Source organism: Diceros bicornis, chromosome 7, assembly GCF_020826845.1.
Source record: "Diceros bicornis minor isolate mBicDic1 chromosome 7, mDicBic1.mat.cur, whole genome shotgun sequence".
Classification (NCBI taxonomy): Eukaryota; Metazoa; Chordata; class Mammalia; order Perissodactyla; family Rhinocerotidae; genus Diceros; species Diceros bicornis.
Window position 1 is genome coordinate 27653617 of NC_080746.1, and position 27017 is coordinate 27680633.

General features: G+C 34.1%; 1 protein-coding gene across 3 annotated transcripts in view; it reads right to left on the bottom strand.

The window, feature by feature from the left end:
* Nucleotides 1-442: 442 nt before the first annotated feature.
* The window catches only part of CUL5 (cullin 5), a 140764-nt gene continuing 114189 nt past the window's right edge, over nucleotides 443-27017 (bottom strand). For all 3 annotated transcript variants that reach the window (XM_058545282.1, XM_058545285.1, XM_058545284.1), the window contains 9 exons: nucleotides 25751-25815; nucleotides 15269-15401; nucleotides 14274-14405; nucleotides 11013-11136; nucleotides 10522-10697; nucleotides 9786-9947; nucleotides 8950-9068; nucleotides 8149-8272; nucleotides 443-4025 (listed from right to left, as the gene is read on the bottom strand). In XM_058545282.1, coding sequence (XP_058401265.1) covers nucleotides 3831-4025; nucleotides 8149-8272; nucleotides 8950-9068; nucleotides 9786-9947; nucleotides 10522-10697; nucleotides 11013-11136; nucleotides 14274-14405; nucleotides 15269-15401; nucleotides 25751-25815 — 1230 coding nt within the window. In that variant the 3' untranslated portion in view covers nucleotides 443-3830. The remainder of the gene's footprint in view (nucleotides 4026-8148; nucleotides 8273-8949; nucleotides 9069-9785; nucleotides 9948-10521; nucleotides 10698-11012; nucleotides 11137-14273; nucleotides 14406-15268; nucleotides 15402-25750; nucleotides 25816-27017) is intronic.

A 27017-nucleotide genomic window follows, 5' to 3' on the forward strand; every position in this document is an offset into this window, starting at 1 on the left:
CTAAATCTTCATAACCTTATCACTAAACTATCTTCAGCTTTGAAATTTGAATATTTCACAACTTTTCAAATATATACAAAACATCAAATAATTTGTTATATATTTTTTACTTTTATCTGATACAAAATTTAAATTTGGGTTATGACATGGCCTACATAAACTGATGAATGAATGCATTAATCACTTCCAGATCTGAAATTTTTTACCTCTTCCAGGCATGATAGCCATATGCTATCATTGGTAGAAAAGCTACATTCCTGAGATCTTTCACTTTGAACTAGAATTTGAAATCTAAAAGAAATAAGTAGGTTACTTTTCATATGTCTAACTCCTAAGGCTGGTTGAGATTTACTATTGCACTGGAAAAGATATAAATATACCTATCGTAAAAATTTTAATTAAACTCAAACTATTTTACGGTAGAACATCAACATTTTCTGGATAGGTGAAAGCTTTTATATTACATTTTTATTTTGCAAGAAAATAAATTATACAACTTAAAAAATAAAATCCAAAAATTAAGCAGTTCATCAAAATATTTCAGCCTACTGCATACAGAAACTGCTACCATTTAAAATTGTACAGCATTATCATCTCAATATGTAGTGGCACACATTCAAAATCGTATATACCATATGAGGATCGATTACAACTTAGGAACTCAAATTTGTTCAACACTCCAGACGACATATATAGTGTAGATGACAGGAAAGCTCTCATGTAATGTTTATTTCACAAACGTGACCTTGGAAGAGTTTATAAGATAGCATCCCAGTCATTTACATGAAAATAGAAAAACCAGCTTGAGTTTAAGATAGCAAATCTTTCTGGAAAACTAGCGAATCTTTCACTCAAATTGAATTTTTAAAACTTGCCCTTTTAGCAGGGCTAATGACATCCTACTGCAAATTACGCAAAATAGTTTTTAACTACCCTGGTCATATTTTGTATTAAATTTAATAAAAAGTAAAAATAAGAAAGCTAACATTTCACTTTTGGAAATTTTAACAATTATGCACAAAATAAGGGTTAGAGACTTAAACAGGTTGACAGAATGCAGGGACCCCTCCAATAAATGTAAAAATTGGAAGACTTCAGAATTTATTTCAAGATCCTCATTAAATCATTGGAACAGTAATGTTCTAACAGTTATCTCATTGTAAGCATTAAAATTGTTCTATATTTTTATTTTGTAAAATTTTGTTTCATGTCTACTTACTCTGGCAATGAGATGGCAACAAAGGTTAACATTTCCAGATGGCTTCATCTTTAAATTAGAAGACAAATATTTGAAGCTTAAATTAACCTCTGAAGCATCCCACGGCCATGTTACTCATGGAAAAAAAGTGTATTTTTTTCCCCTTAACTATGTCAGGTTTCATCTCTGCTCAGATAGCACTTATTTTAAGTGCACATTAGAGAAAAGGGACCTGATAAAGGATACTTACTGTGATTCTGTACCTTTAGCAAATTGCTGGTAAGTTTTTTTTTCAGATTCTTTTTTTTAAATTGGCAAATCTATTGTCAAAACATATTTAAAGTAAATTCAACAATGGTATAGGCACCTTGTCAACTAAATGGTTTTCATAAACACCAAAAAAGTAGTTAAACTTTTGTATACATAACAAAAAAAATGATGAAAACTCTAAGTCTACAGTATTTGCTGCTGTTCTATTCCCCAAAATACAATTAGGACATAATTAGCTATTAAAAAATTTATAAAATTTAATAGAAAACTTTGCTATGGATTTAGAGTTACCCACTTTTGCATTAAATTTGCCTTTATAAATCAAAACATCATGACTCTCATTCTTAAATGACCAAAAAGATTAGAAATTCCAAAAAAGTTGAGAACAATTATGGTTTAAAACAACAAAAAACCTTAAACTTTAAAAAACGGCCTGTAATTTTTCCTTCCATTGTCTCCTCCTTTGGCATTCTTGTATTGGATAAGCAAATATGCCAATACCAAACTATTTGTTAAACATAAGGGCCCCAATTACTACAAAATTATTTTTTTAAATTTCGAATTTGTGCATTGTTAGCAGTCACCTAATTAGAGAAAACAGTGGGCACTACTTTATAGTTTAATTCTTCACAATATGCTTGGTCTAATAACTGACATATGCTACCTTAGAGCTCAAGGGTAAGAATTTAAATTAGAAACAAAATTCTAATTTCCTGTGAGTTTCAGAATAGGCATTTGACCATAAACAGCAAAACTTGAAATGTTTCAAATTGGCTTTCCCTCCTTTCAGCAGGCAGCTCACAAAGCCCCGTGGAACTGGGGACAGAGTCCACAAGATGCTCCTGAAAGCACTCTGCAATAACACTGTCTGCCTTTCAGCGCTCCAGCACTCCGTTTCCTATGTTCAAAATCATACATCCAAAATATTACTTAATATCAAACAAGATATAAAATAATTTGCAAGAAAATTTGAAATGTGCACCATAATGAATAAAAGTCCATGTTGAGCCATTCTTTCCCAATGGGGAATAAGTCTTTCTCTTTAAAGTTGTTCATGTCCTCAAGTCCTAAAATCTCCACTACTCCGGGTATTCAGTTGCCAGCAACTAGTAAGTTGCTACTTTGGATTGACTGAAAGGAGCAAGGTAAGTGTTGCCCTCAACATTTAAAAAATGTTTATTTTTAAAATATATAAATATATATGTACATACATTTGGCAAGTTTACTGCTCCTATTAAGATTGCAACAATTTTGCTTATGCTTTTCAGGTGTTATGTTGTGGTTTTCTCTTCCTCCTAGGTGACTGATGATTACTTTTTAAAACAGAACGTCTTCCTTTCCAGAAACCTGAGGCTATAAATCCCTATTCACGAGACTTGAAAATACCAAAATATTTCTATGCTACAGATTAAGAGATCAGTTACTAACTGTATTATATTAGAGAGGAGATTTCTGCCTTGTTTTAAATAAATTTGGATATGGCATAATAAATATCAGCTGTATAAATATTAAGTGTGTTAGTAAACACTCTTAATATGTTTCTTTTGCTGTTTTGACTCTGTAATCGAAATGACCTAACTCCATACATTTTTTTAAACAACTGAAGCAACAATTAATATAAGCTTCATTTTTTCCCAACCAGTTCTCCAGCCATATAAGATAAAAAAACTCCTTACCATTTAACAACACACAACTGAAACAGCAGTCTTCTGCTTAAAGAAAGCCAACATTTGTAAGTTGGAAAATTTAATACCATTTTTAGGTCACCATAAAAATCCGGTTATTATACTGAAGCAGTGTTTGAACAAATAATTTGATACTATTACATATTTATCTTCTCATCTACATCTGCCTTCTCTCAATGTTGTGTAGACCAGCTCACTCCTTTGATAAAAAGAAACCACGAGTGCTATTTCTAGTTTTAATTGCATTTTTGAAACAAAACATAACAGTATTTTTCAGTGCACAAATATCTGAAGATCCTTCCTTGTGCAAGTACATTTTCATAAGAGACGAAAAAAAGATGAAAAAAAAGCAAAAAGAACCCCGCCTTCACCCTTCCCAACTTTATTTCTTCTGGTGGGTATAAATCAAATTTACTTTCAAAAGTTCATAATGGGCTCTTCATGAATGCAAGTTTCTCCACAAAACAGCATGCTGTTAAAGAGTGTGCAACATGAAGGGAATGCCATCATGCTAACAATGTGATTGGCAAAATATAGTTGTTTTGTTAGGTAAGGCAGAGATTTTAATATTTATGTAATCAAAGTCCAAATAAGCCTTCTTCCAGCACAAACTGTTACAACTTTCTGCCTAAGCACTCCAAAATTTGGGTTCTTAATATTGTCCATGATATTCAAAATTATGCCATATATATGAAAGTGTTAATATCGGATTCATCTCTTCTGATATACTTGTGCTCTATTAGCCATTCTATTTGCTCTTTTATCATTTTCTTTTGTGGCAAGAACATGTTTTTCAAAATTTCTACTAATTCAGTCTGCAGCTGAGCATTACTAATCTTCTTTCTCATCTTCATTATTTGTATGATAGCTTCCTAAAAGACAAAATAAAAATGAAAGAGCATTAATATATTAAATTATTTTAAGTAAAACAAAACATTTTAAAATGACTTTTTAAGTATTTCACCATCTATCCAACATCTATTCAAATGATTAACAACCACTAGGAGATTAATCTTGAGACCAGTATCTTTTTTTTTGGTGAGGAAGAATGGCCCTCAGCTCACATCTGTTGCCAATCCTCCTCTTTTTGCTGAGGAAGATTGGCCCTGAGCTAACATCTCTGCCAATCTTCCTCTATTTTGTACGTGGAATGCCGCCACAGCATGGCTTGATAAGTGGTGCATAGGTCTGTGCCTGCGATCTGAACCTGCGAACCCTGGACTGCTGAAGTGGAGCATGCTAACTTAACCACTATGCCACCAGGGCTGCCCCGAGACCAGTATCTTTTACTTAACAAATAAAAATATCTTTTTTTCATTCACTGTAAAAGAAAATCTGTTTAATTACAGACATTTTGAAAAATGAGGAGAAGCAAAATTACACATAACCTGTCTGCTGAAAGAAAATCACACCTAATGTTTTGGTATACTTCCTTTAATTCCTTTTTTCCACACTAAGCACATTTTAAAAATTTATCTTACCTGTGAAAACAATATGTATATAATCTGGTATTGTGTTAAAAATCAATTAAGATATAATGAACCACTTAGACATACTTTTTCCCTTGTATTCAGTTATTTTTTGTGTAGTAGTAGAGGCCAGCTGGTGACTGTTTTAAAAATCAATAATTACTATTTTCTATATATTTATCAGATTAACAAATTGTATTTGTTATAAATATTATCTTCAGTTTATACTGACTCAATTAAATGTTTTAAATTTCTACAGCAGTAAGCATTTTTCATCTAAGTTAATTTTATCAATATTTCCTTGAAGATTTCCTTAATTATTATTAAGCTTGTAACAGAAATAATTAGAAAATTATTAAATATTCTTTTCTCTTTTGCCTTTTCCAGTACAAGCTAGCTCCTTAGCCAACAAAAGGCATCTATCTGCTTGGTGGAGATGAGAATTCATTATAAAAGAAATGTGAAAGCAGAAAATGAGATAGTATTTGCTTTTAACATTCAAAATGCAGTTTTGCTGCAAAGCAATAGGCCTGGGAGTCAGGCACTATTCACAAGAGAAAAGTACCTTCAACTTCCCCTGTATAGACATGAGGATTCCTTCACTATCACTAGGAGGTCACGTGAATTCCTCCCATTCTCAAGATATCCAGGTGCCAGGCTCTTCACCACTGGGGTTTATGTCAAGGGTCCAGATAAAAAGAAGGAAGAGGGAAAGTCTGTCCCTTCAGATACTTAAAAGATTATAGGAACCAGGAAGAGAAGAAGAAGAATTGCACATGTCCCATTTCTCCTCTTCTAGCTTTGGTAGAGGTGAAGATGGTGGTTGTGTTAGAGAAGTTAAGAGGAAAGCAAAGAGCATCAGGGCTGTGGCCCGGGTCCCCCTTTAATACGCTGGAGGTCACTTGCAGAGTGGCATGATATGATGGAAATAATTTGCACTCCTGAATCTCTCTCAGTTCCCACATGACGCAGATAGAGTTTAGAGCTAATGGACTTGCCACAAGGCCTTTAGTGGCAGGAGACGGTGATCCTGCAGCAGCAGCACATAATGACAGTGTGCCATGTAGGCCAAAGGCCCACACAGAAGATATGGTCGAGTCTCAGAGGGCTCAAGAGCTCAGTAAGAGCAGAGGACAGGCAGTCAGAGCAAGGAAGAGGCCATGTGGTCCTTACCAACCAGAAAAAGAAGAAACCATAGTTCATCTGCTACAGACATCAGCAGTAGATAGCAACAGAAAGTCAACTGCCCACAGGTGACAGATAAAGCACTCCATCGCTGCCAAGAGCAAGAACCCAGGACACTGTCACAACTGTATGGATATGACGATCCCTTCACTGTTACTATGAGGTCAAGTGAAGTCCTCTTACCCTCAACACATCCAGATGCCAACTGTGAAAACACCAAAGAATGGGATGGGTGGAATAGGATCAGGGAGAAATGAGAAAGTCTGAGCATTACCTAAAGGGAAAGCTTGGATTACTGGATTGGGCATAATTATGGATCAGTTTAAGACAAAGCAAAAAAACTTCATTTTCTCTGCACATCTTGCAGTATGACTATACCTGCCATCCCATTATGCATCTGAACTCTAATCCATCTGTAATTTATCCTGGTATAGGCATAAACTAGGAATATATACTGATTTCCACCCCTAGAAGTAAAATTTCCCCAAAACCTCTTATTGAATAATCCATTCCCTTTCCATAGGCCATGGAAATTATTTCCTTTATTGCAAAGTTGGTTTATACTTATATAAGAGATTTAATTCTGAGTTTTTTTATTCCATTAATCTGCTTGTCATACTGTTTAATTTTCGTAGATATTTTAATGAGTTTTAATATTTGGCAAGGCAAATTCCACCACCAACGCCACGTTATTCTTATTTTTTTAAGGTTCTCAATCACTCTCATGTATTTATTCTTTCTGATAAAACCGAGAATAAATTTGTAAAATTCCAAAAATAGTCCTAGTTGAATTTTTATATGAAATTCAGTAAACTTGGTACTAATATGAGAAAAATCAACTTTTTAAGTTATTCAGCCTTATCATTAAAGAATATGGTATTTCATGTTGAGCAAAAGAAGCCAAAGAGAGCACATACATTCTCTGATTCCTTTTATATGAAGACCTAAAACAGGCAAAACTAAGCAATGGTGATAATAATCAGGCGGGTTGGAGGGGAGCCTGGCTGGATGGGAGACACGAGGAAATTACTGGAGTGATAGAAATGTTCTGTATCTTAACTGAAGTGATGGTCACACAGGTATATACATTTATTAAAACTCAATGAAAACTATACTTTGAAATGTGCATTCTATCATATGTAAATTACACCTTAATAAAAAATTTTACTAAGAAAAAAAGAGCATGATCTTTCTATTTAAATCTCCTTTTGAATCTCTCAGTAAAGGACCACTCTCTTCATATAGGTCCTACACACTGCTTTTTAAAAAAATGCTTCAGGGCCCGCCCCGTGGCTTAGCGGTTAAGTGCGCGTGCTCCGCTACTGGCGGCCCGGGTTCAGATCCCTGGTGCGCACCGACACACCGCTTGTCCGGCCATGCTGAGGCGGCATCCCACATACAGCAACTAGAAGGATGTGCAACTATGACATACAACTATCTACTGGGGCTTTGGGGAGAAAAAGGGAAAAAAAAAAAAAGGAGGAGGATTGGCAATAGACGTTAGCTCAGGGCCAGTCTTCCTCAGCGAAAAAAGAGGAGGATTGGCATGGATGTTAGCTCAGGGCTAATCTTACTCACACAAAAAAACAAATAAATAAAAAAAATTTAAAAATGCTTATGAATTCTATGGTTTTTTATTTTCCTCTTAAGTTTTTTTATTTATTTGTTTATTGCTAAATAGGAAAGCAACTGATTTTTCTTTATTCACCTTTTCTCTGCTCCCTTAGCATATTATATGATCTATAAGTAATGAAAAATTTTAATCTTTTCCTCTTATTTCATATTTTATTGCATTGGCCAGTAGTTTCAAATAATATTTAATAAATATAGTAAAAGTGGGACAACTTGGTTTTAATAAGACTATTTCTAAAGTTAAAACGGTCATACAACTCAAACATTAGCTTGCAATAGGTACTCTTTATCATGCTCAGAAGGTATTATAATCCTAGTTTAAAAAATTTTTTCCTAATTTCACATTACAATGGAATTAGAAGTCTTAAAATTAAATAAAATTTTAAATATTTCAATCCTAGAATTGTAACTTGTTGCTGAGATACATTTATTGAGGTGTGGTCAAAGGGAGACATAACCTAAAACAGGTTTTGCCCAACCAAGAGAATGTACCAGAGGCCAACCAAGCCATACAGACATTTCTTTCAACAGCTAAGAGAATGCCATCAATACAATTTTTAAATTCTAGGAAATGAAAATTAGCTTTTCATTACAAAAAATTTGAATACCTACATGCTTTTAAATTCAAAAAAAGATTTGAAGATTAAAAATAAAAAACTAAGAAACAAAGTTTCTCACAATTTAGACATTCTGTCTTTATGTTACAAACCTGGGTTCTTAGTATCCTTAGTTGAACTATTCCTTCATTCTCCTCTTCTCTCATCCTTTCTGTAGTGAGCTGCAAGCGTCCAATCAAGTTGATTTTACCCCTTTTCTGAACTTTTGCATTTTTTCTATAAAAAACATTGAATCAAATATTTTACAGTGAAAGGCCTTTTAAACATCATTTATAGCAACAATGTCTGAGAGAAAAGATTTAGAAATACTCTAAAAATTAATATCCAGAACTGTTTAAAGGAAAAGTAACAAATAACCAATATATATTATATTGGTATCAATATATATATTAACCAATATATAATAACCATACAGCTTTATTTAAAATGAACCCTATGATTTCCCTCAAATACAATAAAGGCTCTGTTAATAAAATATGGGTCACTATACTCCCGGTAATAACATAAAGTTAATATAATCTATATCGTCATGAAAGTGATTAGATAATTGAAGACATATGGGTTGTAATTCAGCATTATCTTCTATTTGGATCTTAAGAAAAGAAATGCTTTGTGTGGATAAAGCTGCTTTAGAGTGCAAAAGGCTGTTTAAAGATGAAAAGCAATATAGTACGTTAGACACTAAAATGTACCCATGAAAAATATGTAAAGAAGTAAACATCTCCAGTTCATTAATATGTTTAATAAACAATTAAATGGCATAAGTCTAGAGTGATGACAGTATACAGATATGTTTTAAATATCATGACAGGAAAAGAATTATTTTGCTAAAAACAAAGCACTAAAATTCAAACAAGGTATTTTTATTTTAGATCAACCAACATAAACCTTACATTAAACTGAACTCCTGGTTCACTGAGAAGAGGGTACCTTCTGTAAAGTCTTTGGGTGAGTTGACTTGAGGTTCGTACAATAAAACTTGCCGTTTGAGCTTTGGGAAAGCTACTAAAGACTATGAAGAATAAAGAGAAAACAATTAGCATCTATAAACAGTATGGAATACTAAGATAATTCTCCAACATGACCGATATAGGCAAGAAAGGATTCTAAGCACAAATTCAGAATTCAAACTATCATTTGGTACCTCCATGAATATAACTGTGTAAATGTATAATGAGGAAAGAGAGAACGAGGAGAAAAGATTGGTTATGTGGAAGCAAGAAATGCTCTCTTTACAGTAAGACAAGAAACTAGAGGGATTGCTCATATATGACCACAGCAAACACCTCTTGCCAGTTATATACCAGCTGTTTCTCTCTAGGAAATACTTTATTTTGGAACTTTTAAGATTAAGGTATATGGAGTAGGGGTAAAACGTAGTTATGAGCTGGAGGCTAGTGAGTACATTTTACAAGCCCTGAAAAGGATCCAAGTTTTCTAAGTCTTAAGATTTTTGGTCGTCATAAAATCTTTGAACACATTCTCAGTATGAAATATTTGGTCATACTCTTCACAGGTAACAAACAGCAACTCAATCTTTCTTTTTTTTTGCCTTTCTCTGTCTTAGGAACTTGCTTATTTTCAATTCCTTTTTTTCCATAAATACCTCATTAGCGTATTTTCCTTGGTTAAAATTCATTTGACAATGTTATGAATTCATAAATTTATTACAAGCAAGTCAACACATGTGAGAGGATACAAATTTAAAAACAAAAAACATAAAACAAACCCATAAAGTCCTTCTAAGCTCAGCATCAGGGAGTTCAGTTGCAAGTTTTAAATTTTCAAAGCTTATTTTCTCTCTGGGTCTTTGGTTCCATGCAAACAACACAGCCAGCTGAAACGTTGTTACTTCCAGATCATATTGACCTACTTCATTCTTAAATGTTATCTATAATGGATAAAATAATTTTAAAAAAATAAGAATCTCTTCATAATGATTACCATTTATCTACTATAATATCTCTTACATGGGATTACATAGGAAAAAGACTGCTAGTTCTCTTCCAATATTCCTTCTTCCTTTCTTACATGGTAATAAAAATTCTAGCAGACCTTAATGACTGCCTAAAATAAAGTCTCATCTCCCAACTTTCCCTGGAGCAAAATGTGGCCATGTGACTGGCATGAGATGTGAGTGGACATGATGGGGACCAATGAGATGTGAGTGGAAATGATGGGGGAAACTTCTGGAAGTTGCTCTTAAAGGAAAGTATACCCTCATCTTGCCCTTTCTGTTGGGCTGTAAGACAGACACAGTGAGGATCATACTGGATTCTGCAGACAAGCCTGATGATATAACCAGAAGCCTACGTCCCTAACAACTTCATGGAACAGATCCACTACACCTGCTCAAACTTTTACATGTGACAGAAGCAAAGATCTATTTTGTTTAAGCAACTCTTATTTAGAGTCCTGCTACTTTTAGCCAAACCAATAACTGAACTAACACACCATCTACTTACAATTCCATTTGACATGAGATGATGCCAATGTAATTTTCTACCACTATGATTTTTTTTGTAGAATTCTTCTACTTCAGGTATCAAATCCTCCAGTTCAGTAGGAAGTGAGACAAAGACTTTCTCAGAGCTTCTTGACCAGGCACCAGCATTCAAAATTTTTATATTAACCGAATCAGCTATAGGCAAGAATATCAGAAAATAAAAAGTAAATAATCTTGACAATGGATAAAATTCGAATACATACACACATACAGAGTAAGCTTTGGTGAAAAATACACAAGACTCTAAAGATTTTGTTAAAGGTATCCTTTTGTTTCAAAATAAGGATTCGCAAATCTAAATTATGCTTTGCAGGATGTCTTCAAGGAATGTGGACTTTGTAATGTCTTTGTATCTGTTACTGCTCAAGTTTATTTTTAACTTACTCGAAAACAAAGATATCTTTTCAAAAAAGTTTAAAAATATATGTGTATGTAATTATAAAATAATACCTGGTAAAGCCAATTTATTATTTTTGTGCATTTCCTTAAAAGCTTGGTTCAAATCTTCAGAAACTTTTATGTCCTGAAACATTCGAGCAAGCTTGTTTACATAATCTGCCGGCATACCAACTTCCTATGAAAACCAAAGACAGAAGAGGTAATAAATAATATGTAATCTGATATACTATTAGGAAAAATTTTAATGGAAAACTACATCTTAGATGCTTTAATACAAAATTCTCCCTCTCTTATTTATTAGAATGTTTACTAGAATGTTTATTTATTAGAATGCTTATTTATTAGAATGTTAATGTTTAAAGTAAATTTAATTCTTAGAAACTAAATAGAATAGTACAGGCAATCCTGGCTTTCTTTGCATGATTCCAGTATGCATGAATTTCAGTTACTATAGTATAGTTAAATAACACCAGGCCCCCAACAACACAGTTCAACTTTCAGTTACCAATAAACATGAAATGTGAGTAATGCATAAAGTAAAAACTTGACTTCTAGCTCCTCAATCTACAAATCACTACAACAAATAACAGAGCACATCATAACAGTGACCAATCACAGTATTTCTTTCAAAATCTGTTAGTCATCTGTTTATTCAATTCACCTACAGACAGCAAAGAATGTGATTTTGTTGCATCCTTGTCTTCCAGTGATAATCTACATTTTACAAAAACGGATAATCAAAAGAGGTAACTGACCAACAAAGATGATACAAGTACACCAAAGAAATGAAAATAATGCTGGAAATGAAAATAAAACAGAACATAAATGGAGTCATAGGAGAAAGAGCTGACTGTGGTTGTAATGTTGATACTGCCAACGCTGAAGACTCTAACTATGCAGGCATAGGAACTTAGCGAAGGGAAATCATCAACATAAATGAGAACAGTGGTAGTGACAAAAAAGGATAAGATGACCCAGAGCAAGTGATGACAGCAAAGACTTACATGACACTGAAAGCCCCAAAGACAAAAGGCTGGAAGATGATCCAAACTTAGAGGCAATATGACAACTCTCCAGGACATACAAAAGATGCTCACTCTGTATTGTAAGTTACACAACAAGAAGGGAGGTGTAGTCACACTACTCGTCATTTTAACAACAGTGTAACTGAGATATAATTCATCTACCACAAAATTCACCCTTTTAAAGTTACAAATCATCACCACTATCTAATTTTGTGTGTGTGTGTGTGTGTGTGTGTGTGTGTGTGCGCGCGTGTGAGGAAGATCAGCCCTCAGCTAACATCCGTGCTAATCCTCTTTTTGCTGAGGAAGACCAGCTCTGACCTAACACCGATTGCCAATCCTCCTCCTTTTTTTTTTCCCCAAAGCCCCCCAGTAGATAGTTGTACGTCATAGTTGCACATCCTTCTAGTTGCTGTATGTGGGACACGGCCTCAGCATGTCCGGAGAAGCGGTGCGTCGGTGCGCGCCCGGGATCTGAACCTGGGCCGCCAGCAGCGGAGCGCGCGTACCCAACCGCTAAGCCACGGGGCCGGCCACTATCTAATTTTTGAACATTTTCATCACCCCAAAAAGAAACTCCATACTTATTAGCAGTCACTCTCCATTTTCCCCTCCCTACCTCTCCCCAAGCTCCTGGAAACCACTAATTTACTTTCTGTTTCTATGGATTTGCCTATTCTGGATATTTGATATAAACGGAATCATATAAAATATGGTCTTTTGTGATTGGCTTCTTCCACTTAGCATAATGATTTCAAAGTTCATCTATGTTGTAGCATGTATCAGTACTGTACTTCATTTCTTTTTATTGCCAAATAATATGCCATCATATGGATAAACCACATTTTGTTTATCTATTCATCAGCTGATTGACATTTTGGGTTGTTTCCACTTTTTGGTTATTATGAATAATGCTCTATGAACATCCAGGTACAAGTTTTTGTGTGGTCATATGCTTTGATTTCTCTTGAGAGGAATTACTTAGGGGTAGAATTGCTGGGTCAACTCTATGTTTAACTTTTTGAGGAACTGCCAAACAGTTTTCCAGAGCGGCTACACCATTTTATATTCTCACCAGCAATGCATGAGGGTTCCAATTTCTCCTCTTTCTCGTCAACATTTGTTACTGTCTGTCTTTATTATTTTAGCTATCCTAGTGGGAGTAAAGTGGTATCTCATCGTGGTTTTGATTTACATTTCCCAATGACTAATAATGTTGAGCACCTCTGCATACATTTATTAGTCATTTGTATATCTTCTGTGAAGAAATGTCTATTCTAATCCTTTACTCATTTTTAATAGAGTTGTCTTTCTACTGTTGAGTTGTAAGAATTCTTTATATAGTCTAGATACAATATCAGATATATAAATTGCAAATATTTTCCTAACTACTCAACTTTTTTACAAAAAAATATAACACTTTAATTCTGAAAGTTTCTTATGCTTTAAATTACAGTGTACTATATATTAATTTTGCTAATTTTTTCCTATATATTTATAACAGACAGTAAGAGTTTTTAATGTTTTGACAAAAATTTCTAAGTCACAAAATAATAATTTTTCCCATCGATTGTTAATATTAAGATCACTTTGCACAGTAATTTTTACTATCCCACACTACCATGCAAAGCAGGGCTATTTGTAAATCTGTAATTTGAAATACACATATATAAATGAAATACATATATAAAATACATATAATTATATATTATATATTATATTATAATATATAATTTTATTATATATTAGTATAATATATATGATAACACCATATATATATAAATGAAAGACATATTCCTTTTAATATAACTCAAATTCCACTAAAATGAACTGAAAGGAACAGACAAAATATTCTGATGTGGGAATTTAGTCATAATTAGCAATGATTACTCTAAAAGCTATCATCTTTTACCTATTGTTCTTTTTGCTATATACAAGTATTTCTTTACAAACATCTCTATAGTTAAACATATAGTATTAAAACACGTTAAAAATGAAATGATTTGTTGTGCAGCCTATTTAATAAGGTCAGTTCAAATGAGAGTGGAGATATAAAAGAGTGAAACAGTAGAAGCAAAGTAAGAGGAAAGGTGCTTCACTAAAAGCCTTTACTAAGAAAACATACTTTATTAGATATCACTTTATTTTATATAATTGATGCTATATTCTTATAAAATGTTCCCTATTTCTTTGACATTAACAATATCACCAAAATGTATTACTTAAGCACAAATATGAACCATGTGCTATATTAAGAAAACCAAATATTAAAAAAAAGTTTACTTACTCTTAGCCACTCTACCATATTCTCTTCAATTTCACTATCGGCAGAGATGTCTAATATAAGACGTCGTGTCAAATGGGCTTTGTGATATCTCATAAAAACGTCTTTGTTTTGTACATATTTAAGTACCAAGAGCTGTACAGAAAACAAAGTACTTCAATTCATATATAGTCTTAGCCATCTCTCTCATTTAGACCTTTCTACATCCCCCAATTGTGAAAATTCAGAAATTTTTATAAGCATATACAGATAGAAGCCTACTAAATCACCCATCTCTGAAAAAGAACCAGTTCTGATATATCACTTTACTACTTTAAAAGTTAGCAAATTTGAGACCGTAACCAAATAACCTTTTAGTTCCCATAAACATTAATTTTTCAGATTTTATATAAAATGTGATAAAACTTTACATGAAAATCAATGGTTCTTCCCCATTTTCTCTTCTACATATCTTCTTCCCTTTTTCTGACACTAATCTTCTCTCTCGGACTTCTTGTCTATACTTTCTCTATATTTTTACTCATTTTTTTTTTCCTCTTTGTATTCCTGGGCTTATGTTACATTACACTAACAACCGGGAGACAAATAAAAATGAAAGCAACTAACTCTTTACCTATACTCATTCATCCCTAGTTATCTATTTTGGGTTCTCACAAAAATAAAGAAGTGAAAAACTCCCATTCTCTCAACTATCATTCCAAACACCAGCAGCTCCATTTTCCCTTCTTTTGTCCTTTAATAGGAGCTAGAATTTAATGCCTAAAAAGAATCAAGAAAGGGGACGAATTAAATGCTATTTCCCTTCCTGGCAGCTATAGAATAAAAATTTTCAGGAAGAAAAATAACTGCTCTATAGAGATCTTGCACTGTAAAATTTCATAATATTAGCTGCTTATAGACATACATTTTAAAAAATTGATGCTATCACAGAAAATCTTACAAAAACACAAATTCAAAGGTGATTAAAAATTTTGAAATTAGAAAAAAAATTTCTGTACCACTTCTTTAAGCTTTGCTTCAATCTCTTCAGAGGTTAGTTTTTTGCTTAATGGTGTTTTTCTTAGCAACATGTCACAGTAATTGGCAAGCAGCTCAGGGCATTTTGATTCAGGCTGAGTTTTTAATCCCACCCTAAAAAACAAATTAAAAGCAGTTGATAAAAAAGTAGTGATATCTACAAATATTTTTTCTAAAGCCAATTTTTCACAAAAAATTCTTACATTATAAAAATCCAGTGATCAGGGCTGGGACTAGGGTAAGCAAGAAGATACCCGGAGTGCATAATTTAAGTAGGCACTCACTCTTAGGTTCCCATAAGTGCCACTGCAGGACCCTGAGAGTGAGACCTCCTTAAATTTTGTACCCTAGCTGCCTCCTTGCCTCACTCTAGTGGTGGCCATGCCAATGATCTTTAAAAAATTTTATTCAAATATTTGCTAAAACACTTTTGAAAAACTATATAAATCCTTGGATACTTACAAGTTAACATTTAAAACTTTTCATTATTACCATGTTAAGATAAAATTGTTACTTCACTCTTTGAAATGTATCCAATTTAACCTAAATTCCATAGTGACATAATATCTATCATTATCCATTTCAAACAACTTTAAATGAACTTTTCTTAAACAAGGAAGAACTTTTATCTCTATTTTACTTTCCCAACCAAATTTTAAAACCAGTGTATTGTATTTTTATGCTTGAAAATCTTGCATGTATCCTTTATTTATTCTTTATCCTATTTATCTAAACTATATATGTAAATAAATTTAAATTCAAGATTTTAAAATTTCTTGTGTATATGAAAGTCAAGTGGTATTTTACCAGAATTGAGTTATCCAAATTATTATAAGTACACAACTTACCAAAACAACATACTTATATTGTGTGTGTATAAAACAAATGCATATGGCAAAATTTTACTATATGTGTCAACTTTTAATGAGGTGGATGAAACTTTCCCCCCTCCCAATTATGAATCCAGAAATCACAATCAATTTTATTTCTACTTTTTATTTTTACAAACGTATGTCTTTACCCCGAAAAATCTTATTCCCTTAAGTAAGCAGATAGGACTGGAAGAAGTTTTACTTATGACATGACTCAATTCGTTGAGCACCTCCTATTTGCTTAAAAAATACTGATCTGACAAAAAAAGTTATTCCTAATAATGCATCAAATTAGCCATCAACTGTGTTGAAACCAAAGAATTAGAAACCATCTTACTTGCAAAAGGATCTGATACCTAGTTATTAGAAATTCATTTTCTGTACATCAATACCAATATTTCAAAATATTCCTTTCTTACACAGTTTGGAGGCTTTTTATATTCTGAGACAACACATCATAGTAAGAATCAAGAGAGGTATGTCTTTGCTAACAGGGAAGAACAGCTGTGGAAAGGAGAAGCGGAAAGGAGAAACTACAATGATACTTCCACCAGACGGCTCAATTTCAGAAAACAGTAGATGTGGATGAGGATTTAGAAATTGATTTTCTTAAAAGTATCCCTACTGGCATATACTAGGAAAGTCTTTCTGTATCTCTTGAGGTAGACATTTGCCAGTCTAAAGACCACTAACTTACTTCACAAGACTCTCTCCATCTCTTCCAAACTATTCACACTGCCAATGCCTAGCTCTTGCATGAACTACTGTAATAACTGCAGGGGTATTCTCCCTGCCTCCAATTCAACCTGTTGAGAAGACAGCTGTCGGTCTTTCATTGCTGTTTCTTTGAAGGCAGTGTCTTCAGAAGTCATTTTCCCCACCTCTGGCTGTTTTTTTTCTTTCAGTTTTTTAGCTGTTTTACTATGAGGTACCTAGGAATGGTTTAAGTTGTATTTATCCTACTTGAGATTCAAAGAGATGACTGAATCTAAGAGTTGGCATCTTTCATCAATTTTGGAAAATTTTGGTCAATAGCTCTTCAAATACTGCTAATGCCTTCTTTTCTGTTTTCTATGATTCCAATTATATATTGCTATACATATTTTACCTTTTCTCAAGGTAACATTTTCCATCTATTGTCCATTAACATGTATTATTTATTCATTATTACTTACTATACATTTAAGATTATTACTGAGATATAATTCACATAGCATACCATTTAAGGTGTGCAATTCAGTGTTTAAGTATATTCACAAGGTTGTGCAACCATCATCATCATAAAAATTTAAAACATTTTCATTGCCCCAAAAAGAAACCCCATACTCATCAGCAAATTCCATTCTCTAGCTATCCCTCCTCCCAGCCCCTAAAGATAACTAATCTGCTTATTATCTTTATGGATTTCCTTATTCTGGACATCTCATATAAATGGAATCATACGATATGTGGTCTTTTGTGACTGATTTTTTTTACTTAGCATAATGTTTTTAAGATTCATCCACATCATAGCATGTATCAGTAGCTCATTCCTTTTCAAAAATATTTGCATCTTTTTATTCCTTTTTAAAAATATTTATATCTTTGTGGTAAAGAAGATTTAGCACTTTAACCATTTTTAGGCATACAATTCAGTGGCATTAAGTATATCCACAATGTTCTGGAAATATCACCACTGTCTGTGTATGTCCAGAACTCTTCCATTATCCCAAACAGAAAACCTATACCCACTAAACAGTAACTTCCCATTTCTCCCACCCCTAGGCCCTGGTCAGGTCTATTCTACTTTTTGTATCAATGAATTTGCCTATTCTAGATATCTCATATAAGTGGAATCATACAAAATTTGTCCTTTTGTGTCTGGCTTATTTCACTTAGCATAATATTCTCAAGGTTTCATTCATGTTGTAGCATGTATCAGAATTTCATTCCTTTTTATGGCTGTATAATATCCATTGCATGGATATAGCACATTTTGCTTAACCATTCATCAGATAATGGTCATCTGGGTTGCTTCCATTTTTTGGCTGTTAGGAATAATGCTGCTATGAACATTCATGTAAAAATTTTTGAGTAGAAGTATGTTCTTATTTCTTTGGGGTATATACTACTCAGAAGTAGAACTGCTGGGTTATATGGTAACTTTATGTTTAACTTCTTGAGGAACTATCAAACTGTTTCCAAAGTAGCCGTACACCAATTATATATGATTCCAATCTCTCCACATCCTCACCAACACTTGTTAATGTCTTTTTAATTTTAGCCATCCTAGTGGGTGTGTGTTGTATATCACTGTGGTTAAGCTATTAATCTTAATTATTTTAAAGTCCTTATCTGCTAACTCCAATATTGGGATCATCTGAGAGTCTGCTTCTAAAATGATTTTTCTCTTAATTGATCATAAGTTCCTCTGCCTTCACAGGACTAGTAATGTCGTACTGAATACTGGGCACTGCATATAAAAGAATCACAGAGCCACCAGATGATGTTATCTTCCACCAAGAGTGGGTTTACCCTGCGTTCTGCTACGGAAGAGACTAATCACTTTAATCTAATAGGGACTGAGTTGGTTCAAGGCGTTGGTAAGGATCAGTCTACCTCTGGTTAGCCACTGAATCTAAGGAATGTCCCTCCTGGGTTTTCAATTGAGAGCCTAGTGGGTTCTGTCATTCTGGTCCTGTGTGACCACCAAAAGCTCTATTGCCCCCAGCAGTATTGCTCAGCCTGAGCCAAACCTAGATTCTCAGCTGCTTCTTTTCAGGGAAACACAGCTACAAATCCTCAGCTAACCTCTGAAAGCTTCTCTGTCATTTCTCTAAGTTTCAAATCTTTTGTCCTAGTTGCTTCTATAGCTCTTTGATAATATTAAAGTTACTATTTTCTAAATTTACCTGGTTTTTCTGGTTGTTCTCAGTGGAAGCATTGGCCAATCACAAACTACTCCATTCTTCCTCAGAAGTGAGTCTCCCAAATAACCTGGATGCAACTAGCAGCTTTATTCTTCTAGAACATCACCTCCATCACCTCCAATAGCCACAACACCCACGTTTCTGCTGCTTGAATCAGCTAATAATACTCAGTTTATTCCACGGACATTTTCTACTTTAATCTGGAGCTAAAGGTAGGACATGGCCATGACCTCAGAATCAGAAAATAAAGAGAAACCCAGCAATCTCCACTTCTGGGAATCTAGACTATAGAAGCACTTTCACAAATATAAAATGACAAATGTACAACATTATTCTCTGGAGCACTACTAGTAATAGCAAAATATCAGAAACTACTTAGTGCAGCAATAAAGGATCAATTAAATAAACTATGTTACATCTACCAGACAGAATGCCACACTGCTATTAAGAATAATCAAGTTATTAAAAATCCACAGCTAACATACTCAATGGTTAGACTGAGAGTGTTCTCCCTAAAAACAGGAACAAGATAAAGATGTCCATATTCACCATGCTGTTCATTACTGTACTTGTTCTTAAGTTAGAAAAATTAGACAAGAAAAAAAGGCACCCAAATTAGAGAGGAAAAAGTAAAAGTATCTCTATTGGTAGATGTCATGACCATGTATTTACAATGTATGAAAGAATCCACAAAAAAGCTTCTAGAGCGAATGAATTTAGCAAAGTTGTGGGTACAAGATCAACTACACAAGAATCAGTTGTGATTTTATCCACCAGCAATGAACCATCCAAAATGAACTTAAGAAAACAATTCCATTTACAAGAACATCCAAAAGAAAAAAGTACCTAGGAATAAATTAAACCAAGGACATGAAAGCCCAAACCATGAAAGAGTGAAAGAGCCATCCATGCAGAGTTGCAGCCTTGCACAGGATGTCAGAGTCTAGGCTGGGTAAGTTAAACATCCACTAGAAAGGCATCAAAACCCAAAGAGGTAAGGGGTGTGTTGACATGGAGAAGGGGCCAGGTAAGGAGTATGAGAAACCAAAAAGGTAAGGAGGGTGTCAATGCAAGGGGAAGGCACATTGGGAGGCGTTAAGGTTCCAGCAAGATGACAAAGGCATCCACGTAGGGGGTGGCCCAGCTTGGGGAGTCAGAGCCTCAGCAGGGTAAGGAATGAATCCACAAGGAAACAAGGCCAGGCACTGTAGTTGTAAATGCATATGTATATCTTTAAGTCTGTCCACTGAGAGGGCCTAGGAGCAGTGACACTCCAATAGCAATGCACACACCCAGCACCAGATCTTGTCCACTAAATATCATCGTCCATTAAAAAGAACTAGGGCTTCGTGAAAAAATGGGTCATTCCGAGGCCAGGCAAGGGAAAGTACAAAATTAATCTGGAAATCTTCGTGTGCCAAAAAGAAAGGAAGAGTTTACTGTCACAAGGACCCAGAAACCAGCTCTCACTAGTGAAATCTGAAATTTGAAAAACAAAATAAAGAATGATAGTAAATTATAACCCAGTGATTAAAATAGGAAACCATGAGTCCATACTGATATGATAAATCAATGCATAAACTGAAAATATGATGAGTGATGGGATCTTTACACAGTTTTAAAATACCTGTCACAAAATACTTAATTACAAAGAGAAAAAGAAGAACTTTGCAATGGAGAAGTCTGGCAGGCACCAATTTAATCAAGTGATCAAACTAAACAAGATCAGTAATGGGATTAATCAAAATCATGCACTCTCAGATAAGATGCAATGAGAAGAACAAAGTTTCACTTCTGTCAAAGATGCAAACCTGAATCTAACCAAAAGGAAACATGAGATTAACTCAAACTTGGCGACATTCTACAAAATAACTGGCCTGTAATCTTCCAAAGTGTCAAGGTCATGAGAGTCAGAGACTGAGAAATGGTTCCAGGCCATACAAAACCAAAGAAATATAACAACTAAATGCAACACGTGTTTCTGTACTGGATCTTTTGCTATAAAAAAGATTATATGGTCAATCAATGAAATTTAAAGGAGTCTGAGGAGTAAATGGTAGTATGCATCAAAGTCAATTTCCTGATTTTGATAGTTATATTGCAACCATATTTGTAGAAAATACGCACTTAGAACGATGAACAACTTACTCTCAAACAGCTCTAGAAAAAAAGTTTTAATGTATTACCAAAGAGAAAAGGATAATAAGGAATAGTACTTACAACTTCATGTACATAAATTTGACAACTTAGAAGAAATGAACAAATTCCTTGAAAAACACAACTTACCAAAATTAAAACTAGATTAAATAAAAAATCTGAAGAGCCCTATATGTATTAAAGAAATTGAACTTATGATCAAAATCTGCCCATAAAGAAAACTCCAGGCCCAGATGGTTTTACTTACGAATTCTATCAAACATTTAAGGAAGAAGTAATACCAATTACACTAATTCTTTTTGAACATACAAAGGGAGGGAATAACTCCCAATCCTTTTTATGAGGCCAGCATAATCCTGATACCAGAAAAATGACAAAGACATCACAAAAATGAAAATTGTACAAGGCACGAAGACCAGAAAAGAGGAGGTAAATCCTTCATGAATACAGACCAAAAGAAATTTAACAAAACATTAGCAAGTTGAATCCAGGAATACAAAAAAAGAATAATACATCATGACAAAGTAGAGTTTATACCAAGAATTGAACTTTGGTTAAATGTTTTAAAAAAAAAAACTTATGTATTTCACCACATCAAAAGAATAAGGAAGAAAAACCTTATGATCATTTCAACACAGAAAAAGCATTTAATAAAAGTCAACACCCCATTCACTATCAAAACTTTTTAGTAAATTAGGAATAAAAAGCAATCTAATTAAGGGCATCTATGAAAAATCCTCACCTGACTTTGTACTTAACGAGGAACCATTAAAGGCTTTCCGCTTGAGCTTGCCAAAAAAAGCAAGGATGCCCACTCGCACTATTTCTATTCAACACTGTACTTATGATCCTAGTCAGTGCTTCAAGGCAAGAAAAAGAAATAAGTGGTAAAACTGTCTCTATTCACAGATGACATGATTGTTTACAGAGAAAATCTTAAGAAATCTACAAAACAACTACTAGAACTAATAAGTTTAACAGGGTAACAGAACATAAGATCAATATACAAAAATCAACTATATTTCTATATATTAGCAAAATACTAGAATATCAAAAGCATTCACGGAAAAAAGAACAAAATTATACTACCTGACTTCAAGACTCACTACAGAACTATATTAATCATGACTAAGTAGTAACAGCCTAAGGATAACCAAATAAACCAATGGAATAGAACAGAGAACCCAGGAAAATATACACATTTTTAAGTCACTTAATTTTTTTTCTTTTTGCTGAGGAATATTTCGCCCTGAGCTAACATTCATTGCCAATCTTCCTCTTTTTTTGCTGGAGAAAGATTTGCCCTGAGCTAACATCTGTGCCAATCTTCCTCTATTTGGTATGTGGGTGGCTGCCACAGCACAGCTGATGAGTGGTGTAGGTCTGTGCCTGGGATCTGAACCCGTGAACCCAGGCTGCTGCAGCTGAGCACACCGAACTGAACCACTACGCCACAGGGCCAGCCCCATAAGCCACTGGATTTTTGATAAAAGGCACCAAAGCAATGCAGTGGGGCATGGAAAGTATTTCCAACAAATGAAGATGAAACCACTTGCTATCCATATGGAAAAGAAAAAATGAAATTTAACCCCTAGCTTATACTATACACAAACATTAATTTAAGAGGGAACTTAGATGTAAATGTGAAAGCTAAAATTATAAAGCTTGTAGAAGAAAACAAAGGATTATTTTCATGTCCTAGAGGTAGACATAGGTTTTCTAGACAAAACACAGAAAGCAAAAAACACAAAATAAAAGCATATGTCTTACAAAGGACCTGTATACAGAATATATAAGAACTCATACAGCTCACTAAGAAGGAACAACCCAATGGGGGAAAAAAACAGGCAAAAAATTCAAACACTTTACAAAGAAAAATATAAGAAATGTCAAAAAGTACATAAAAAAGTGCTCAACATCAATAGTCATGAGGGAAGAAATGGGAATTAAAATTATAAGGAGATATCACTACATACATCCAGAATGACTAAAATTAAAATGACAACACTAAATGTTGGTGAGAATGAAGATCAAATACTCTCATACTTTGCTGCTGGGAGTATAAAACAGTGCAACAACTTTGGAAAACAAACCACTGTGATATGCAAAAACATAGATGAATCTCAAAAACTCTAAGCTGAATTGAAAGAAGCTTTACACAAAGAAGCGCATATTGTATGATTCCATTTATATGAAGTCTCAGATCAGGCAAAACTAATCTATGTTGAAATAATCAGAACAATAGTTGCCTCTGGAAGGAGGTGGGGGTGGGACTGACTGAATGGGCATGAGGTAACTCTCAAGGAAGATAAAGATATTGTACATCTTAATGGGGTGTAGGCATTTGTCAAATCTCAAAAAAGTGTACACTTAAGATTTATGCATGTGCAGGTAAATTTTATCTCAAAATATAAACAAACACCAAATTCAATTAATGACTGCATGTTGAAGTATTTAGGGAGTAAATGTTACTGATGCCTGCAACTTCTTTCAAATGCATTTAAAAAGCAGACTGATAGATATATAGGGACATACATATTTGATAAAGCAATAGAGTGACTTCACTGTAAGTTTGAAAATTTACATTAAAAAATGCTGTGGGCAGGGGAGAATGAGGAAGACCTTTATGTATTATATGAAGAGATCTCCAAGATGTAGTGGTATATGTTTCATATATTTCACAGTTTATAAAGAAAACACAATAAATGCCCTTCTAAACTATATTACTATAATACTGTATGACCCAGGTATCTTCCACTGTAAAATCACTCCAATAACTTACATAGCTCAAAAAAACCAAAATGAAATGATTAAAATAAAATAAAAAACCCTGAACAGTTACTTTTCCTTCTTAAGAAATGCTGTTTCTCAAACATTTTAGTATTATGTATAAAATTTGTTTAAAATAGCATTTCTCTGTTAGAATTTACATCAAAAGATTTTTCCAATTAGCGTTACTTTAGTGCTACGCAGTACTACTCTGAAGATAGTACAACTAGCTCAGATTTATTAATATTTCATTAAATTTTGATTTTCATATATATATATATTTTTTGCTGAGGAAGATTGGCCCTGGGCTAACATCCATGCCCATCTTCCTCTACTTCATATGTGGGACACCTGCCACAGCATGGCTTGATAAGCGGTGCGGAGGTCCACACCCGGGCCCCGAACCTGCGAACCCCGGGCCACCGAAGCAGTGTGTTTGAACTTAACCACTACGCCACCAGATACTTTCTATAATAGTACTTAGCATAAGTAAATTCATCTTACCAATGAGATCAATTTTTAAAAATGGCAATATATGCAGCGTTATTCACAATAGCCAAGACTTGGAAGCAACCTAAGTGCCCATCAAGGGACGAATGGATAAAGAAGATGTGGTATATATACACAATGGAATACTACTCAGCCATAAGAAACGATGAAATCCAGCCATTTGTGACATCATGGATGGACATTGAGTGTATAATGCAAAGTGAAATAAGTCAGAGGGAGAAGGTCAAATACCGTATGATTTCCTTCATTAAGTAGTAGATAATAACAACAATAAACAAACACATAGGGACAGAGATTGGGTTGGTGGTTACCAGAGGGGAAGGGGGGAGGGAGGAGGGTGAAAGGGATAATTCGGTACATGTGTGTGGTGATGGGTTGTAATTAGTATTTTGGTGGTGAACATGATGTAATCTATGCAGAAATAGAAGTACAATGATGCACACCTGAAATTTTTACAATGTTATAAACCAATGTTACTGCAATAAACAAAAAATTAAAAAAAATATATATATATTAAAAAAAAATAAAAATGGCAATATAAAAATTTAAGACTGATTTTCCTTTTTTTTATCATTATGGTGAATTGAGTCATGTTCTATGCTTTTGTAAGCAATAAATAACTACAGTGACTACTGAAGAGGGAAAAAGAATCAAGTAGAGATTAAAAGATTAAGAACAAGACATTTTTTTCTACTTAAAAAAATAAGGTTAACATTTTTTGGCCATAAAAGGAGATAACTAAATATAAAATTAAAAATTGAGACAGAGGTTTTAATAATCAAACGCAGCAAAAATCATAAAAGTCAATAAAAACAACAAAAAACAAACCTAATAGGATTAGGGAAATAAGGCACTTTGCATACCCAATAAGATATAATACACTCCAAAAAATTTTAAGAATTTTAGACATATGATTTTTTTTTTTTTCTGTGAGGAAGATCAGCCCTGAGCTAACATCCGTGCTAATCCTCCTCTTTTTGCTGAGGAAGACAGGCTCTGAGCTAACATCTATTGCCAATCCTCCTCCTTTTTTTTTTTCCCCCCCCAAAGCCCCAGTAGATAGCTGCATGTCATAGCTGCACATCCTTCTAGTTGCTGTATGTGGGACACGGCCTCAGCATGGCCGGAGAAGCGGTGCGTTGGTGCGCGCCCAGGATCCGAATCCGGGCTGCCAGCAGTGGAGTGCGTGCACCTAACCGCTAAGCCACGGGGCCGGCCCTAAACATATGATTTTTAAAAAACTTACCCTTTCTGCTTCAAAGGTAATTCAAGTTTAAATATGGTAGCATCATTAACAACTGCTTTATACGCCTGCAAAAAATTAAAAATGAAATATAAACATTATTTTTAACATTTAAAATACAGTTAGATAAATTGTTACAATTCCAAAAATACACACAAATATAAATTAGTTTTTATTTTAAATGGTGTATTTGGCCTGATAGAATTTTTCAAGTCAATGACTTCAGCATGGTCTTTGTCATGTTATGACTATCATTATTTTCAAGTAGGGTCTTAATGTCTCCTGAGAACCATACCATTTTCTCTTGTCCACGTGTTCTCCTAGAAAATATTTTCATACCATCTCCTTTCTCTTAAAACCTCCAATATTTCCTCCCCCACGTACACTCTCAGCTGATGATGTGGTTTCCTATTTCATTGAGAAAACTGAAATAACCAGAATTCCCTTCTGTTTCTCCTGCATCATCAGTACTTTCCCTCTCTATGGTTTCTGTAGCCTCAGCATACAAACATATTGTTATTGTTTAAATCCTTAAAATTCTATCTTGGCCTTGTCCATCTTTAGCTACTGCCTCATTTCTCTCTCTCTTTAAGCTAAACTCCTGGAAGAATTATCTAACTCACTGTCTCTAATTTCTCTACTGCTATTCTTATTAGAAACCATTCTAACCAGGCTTTCACATCACTACTCCATCTAATAGTTCTTGTCAAAGTCACTTACAACCTCCATGTTGCTGAAGACAATGGTTAATCCCCCTTTTGATTTAGCAGCAGCATTTGAAAACAGCAGATCATGCCCTCCTCCTGAAAGTGCTTTTTCCACTTATGTTCTAGCGCACCACACTCTCCTGGTCATTCCACTCATTTCTCTCCTTCCTCGTGAAAGATAGTTCCTCATCTTTCTGATAACTAAATTTAGAATGTCCCAGGCCAGTGCTTGGATCTCTTCTCTTTTCTATCTTCACTCATTACTTTGGTGGTCATAGCCAGTGTCAGCGCTTTAAATACTATCTATATGCTGAAGCTCCCAAATTTATCTCTTCAGCCTCAAACTCCAGACTTAACATTGCCACATGGATGTTAATAAACATTTCAAAGTTAACTTGTCCAGAACTAAGTTCCCAATCTCTCTGCAACCATCTCCCCAAAACCTGCTTCTCCCACAGTCTTCCCCATCTCAGCAAGCATACGCTTCTAACTGATCAGAACAAGAATCTGAGTGTTACTCTGGACTGGTCTATTTCTATCACACTCCACATCTGATTCATTAG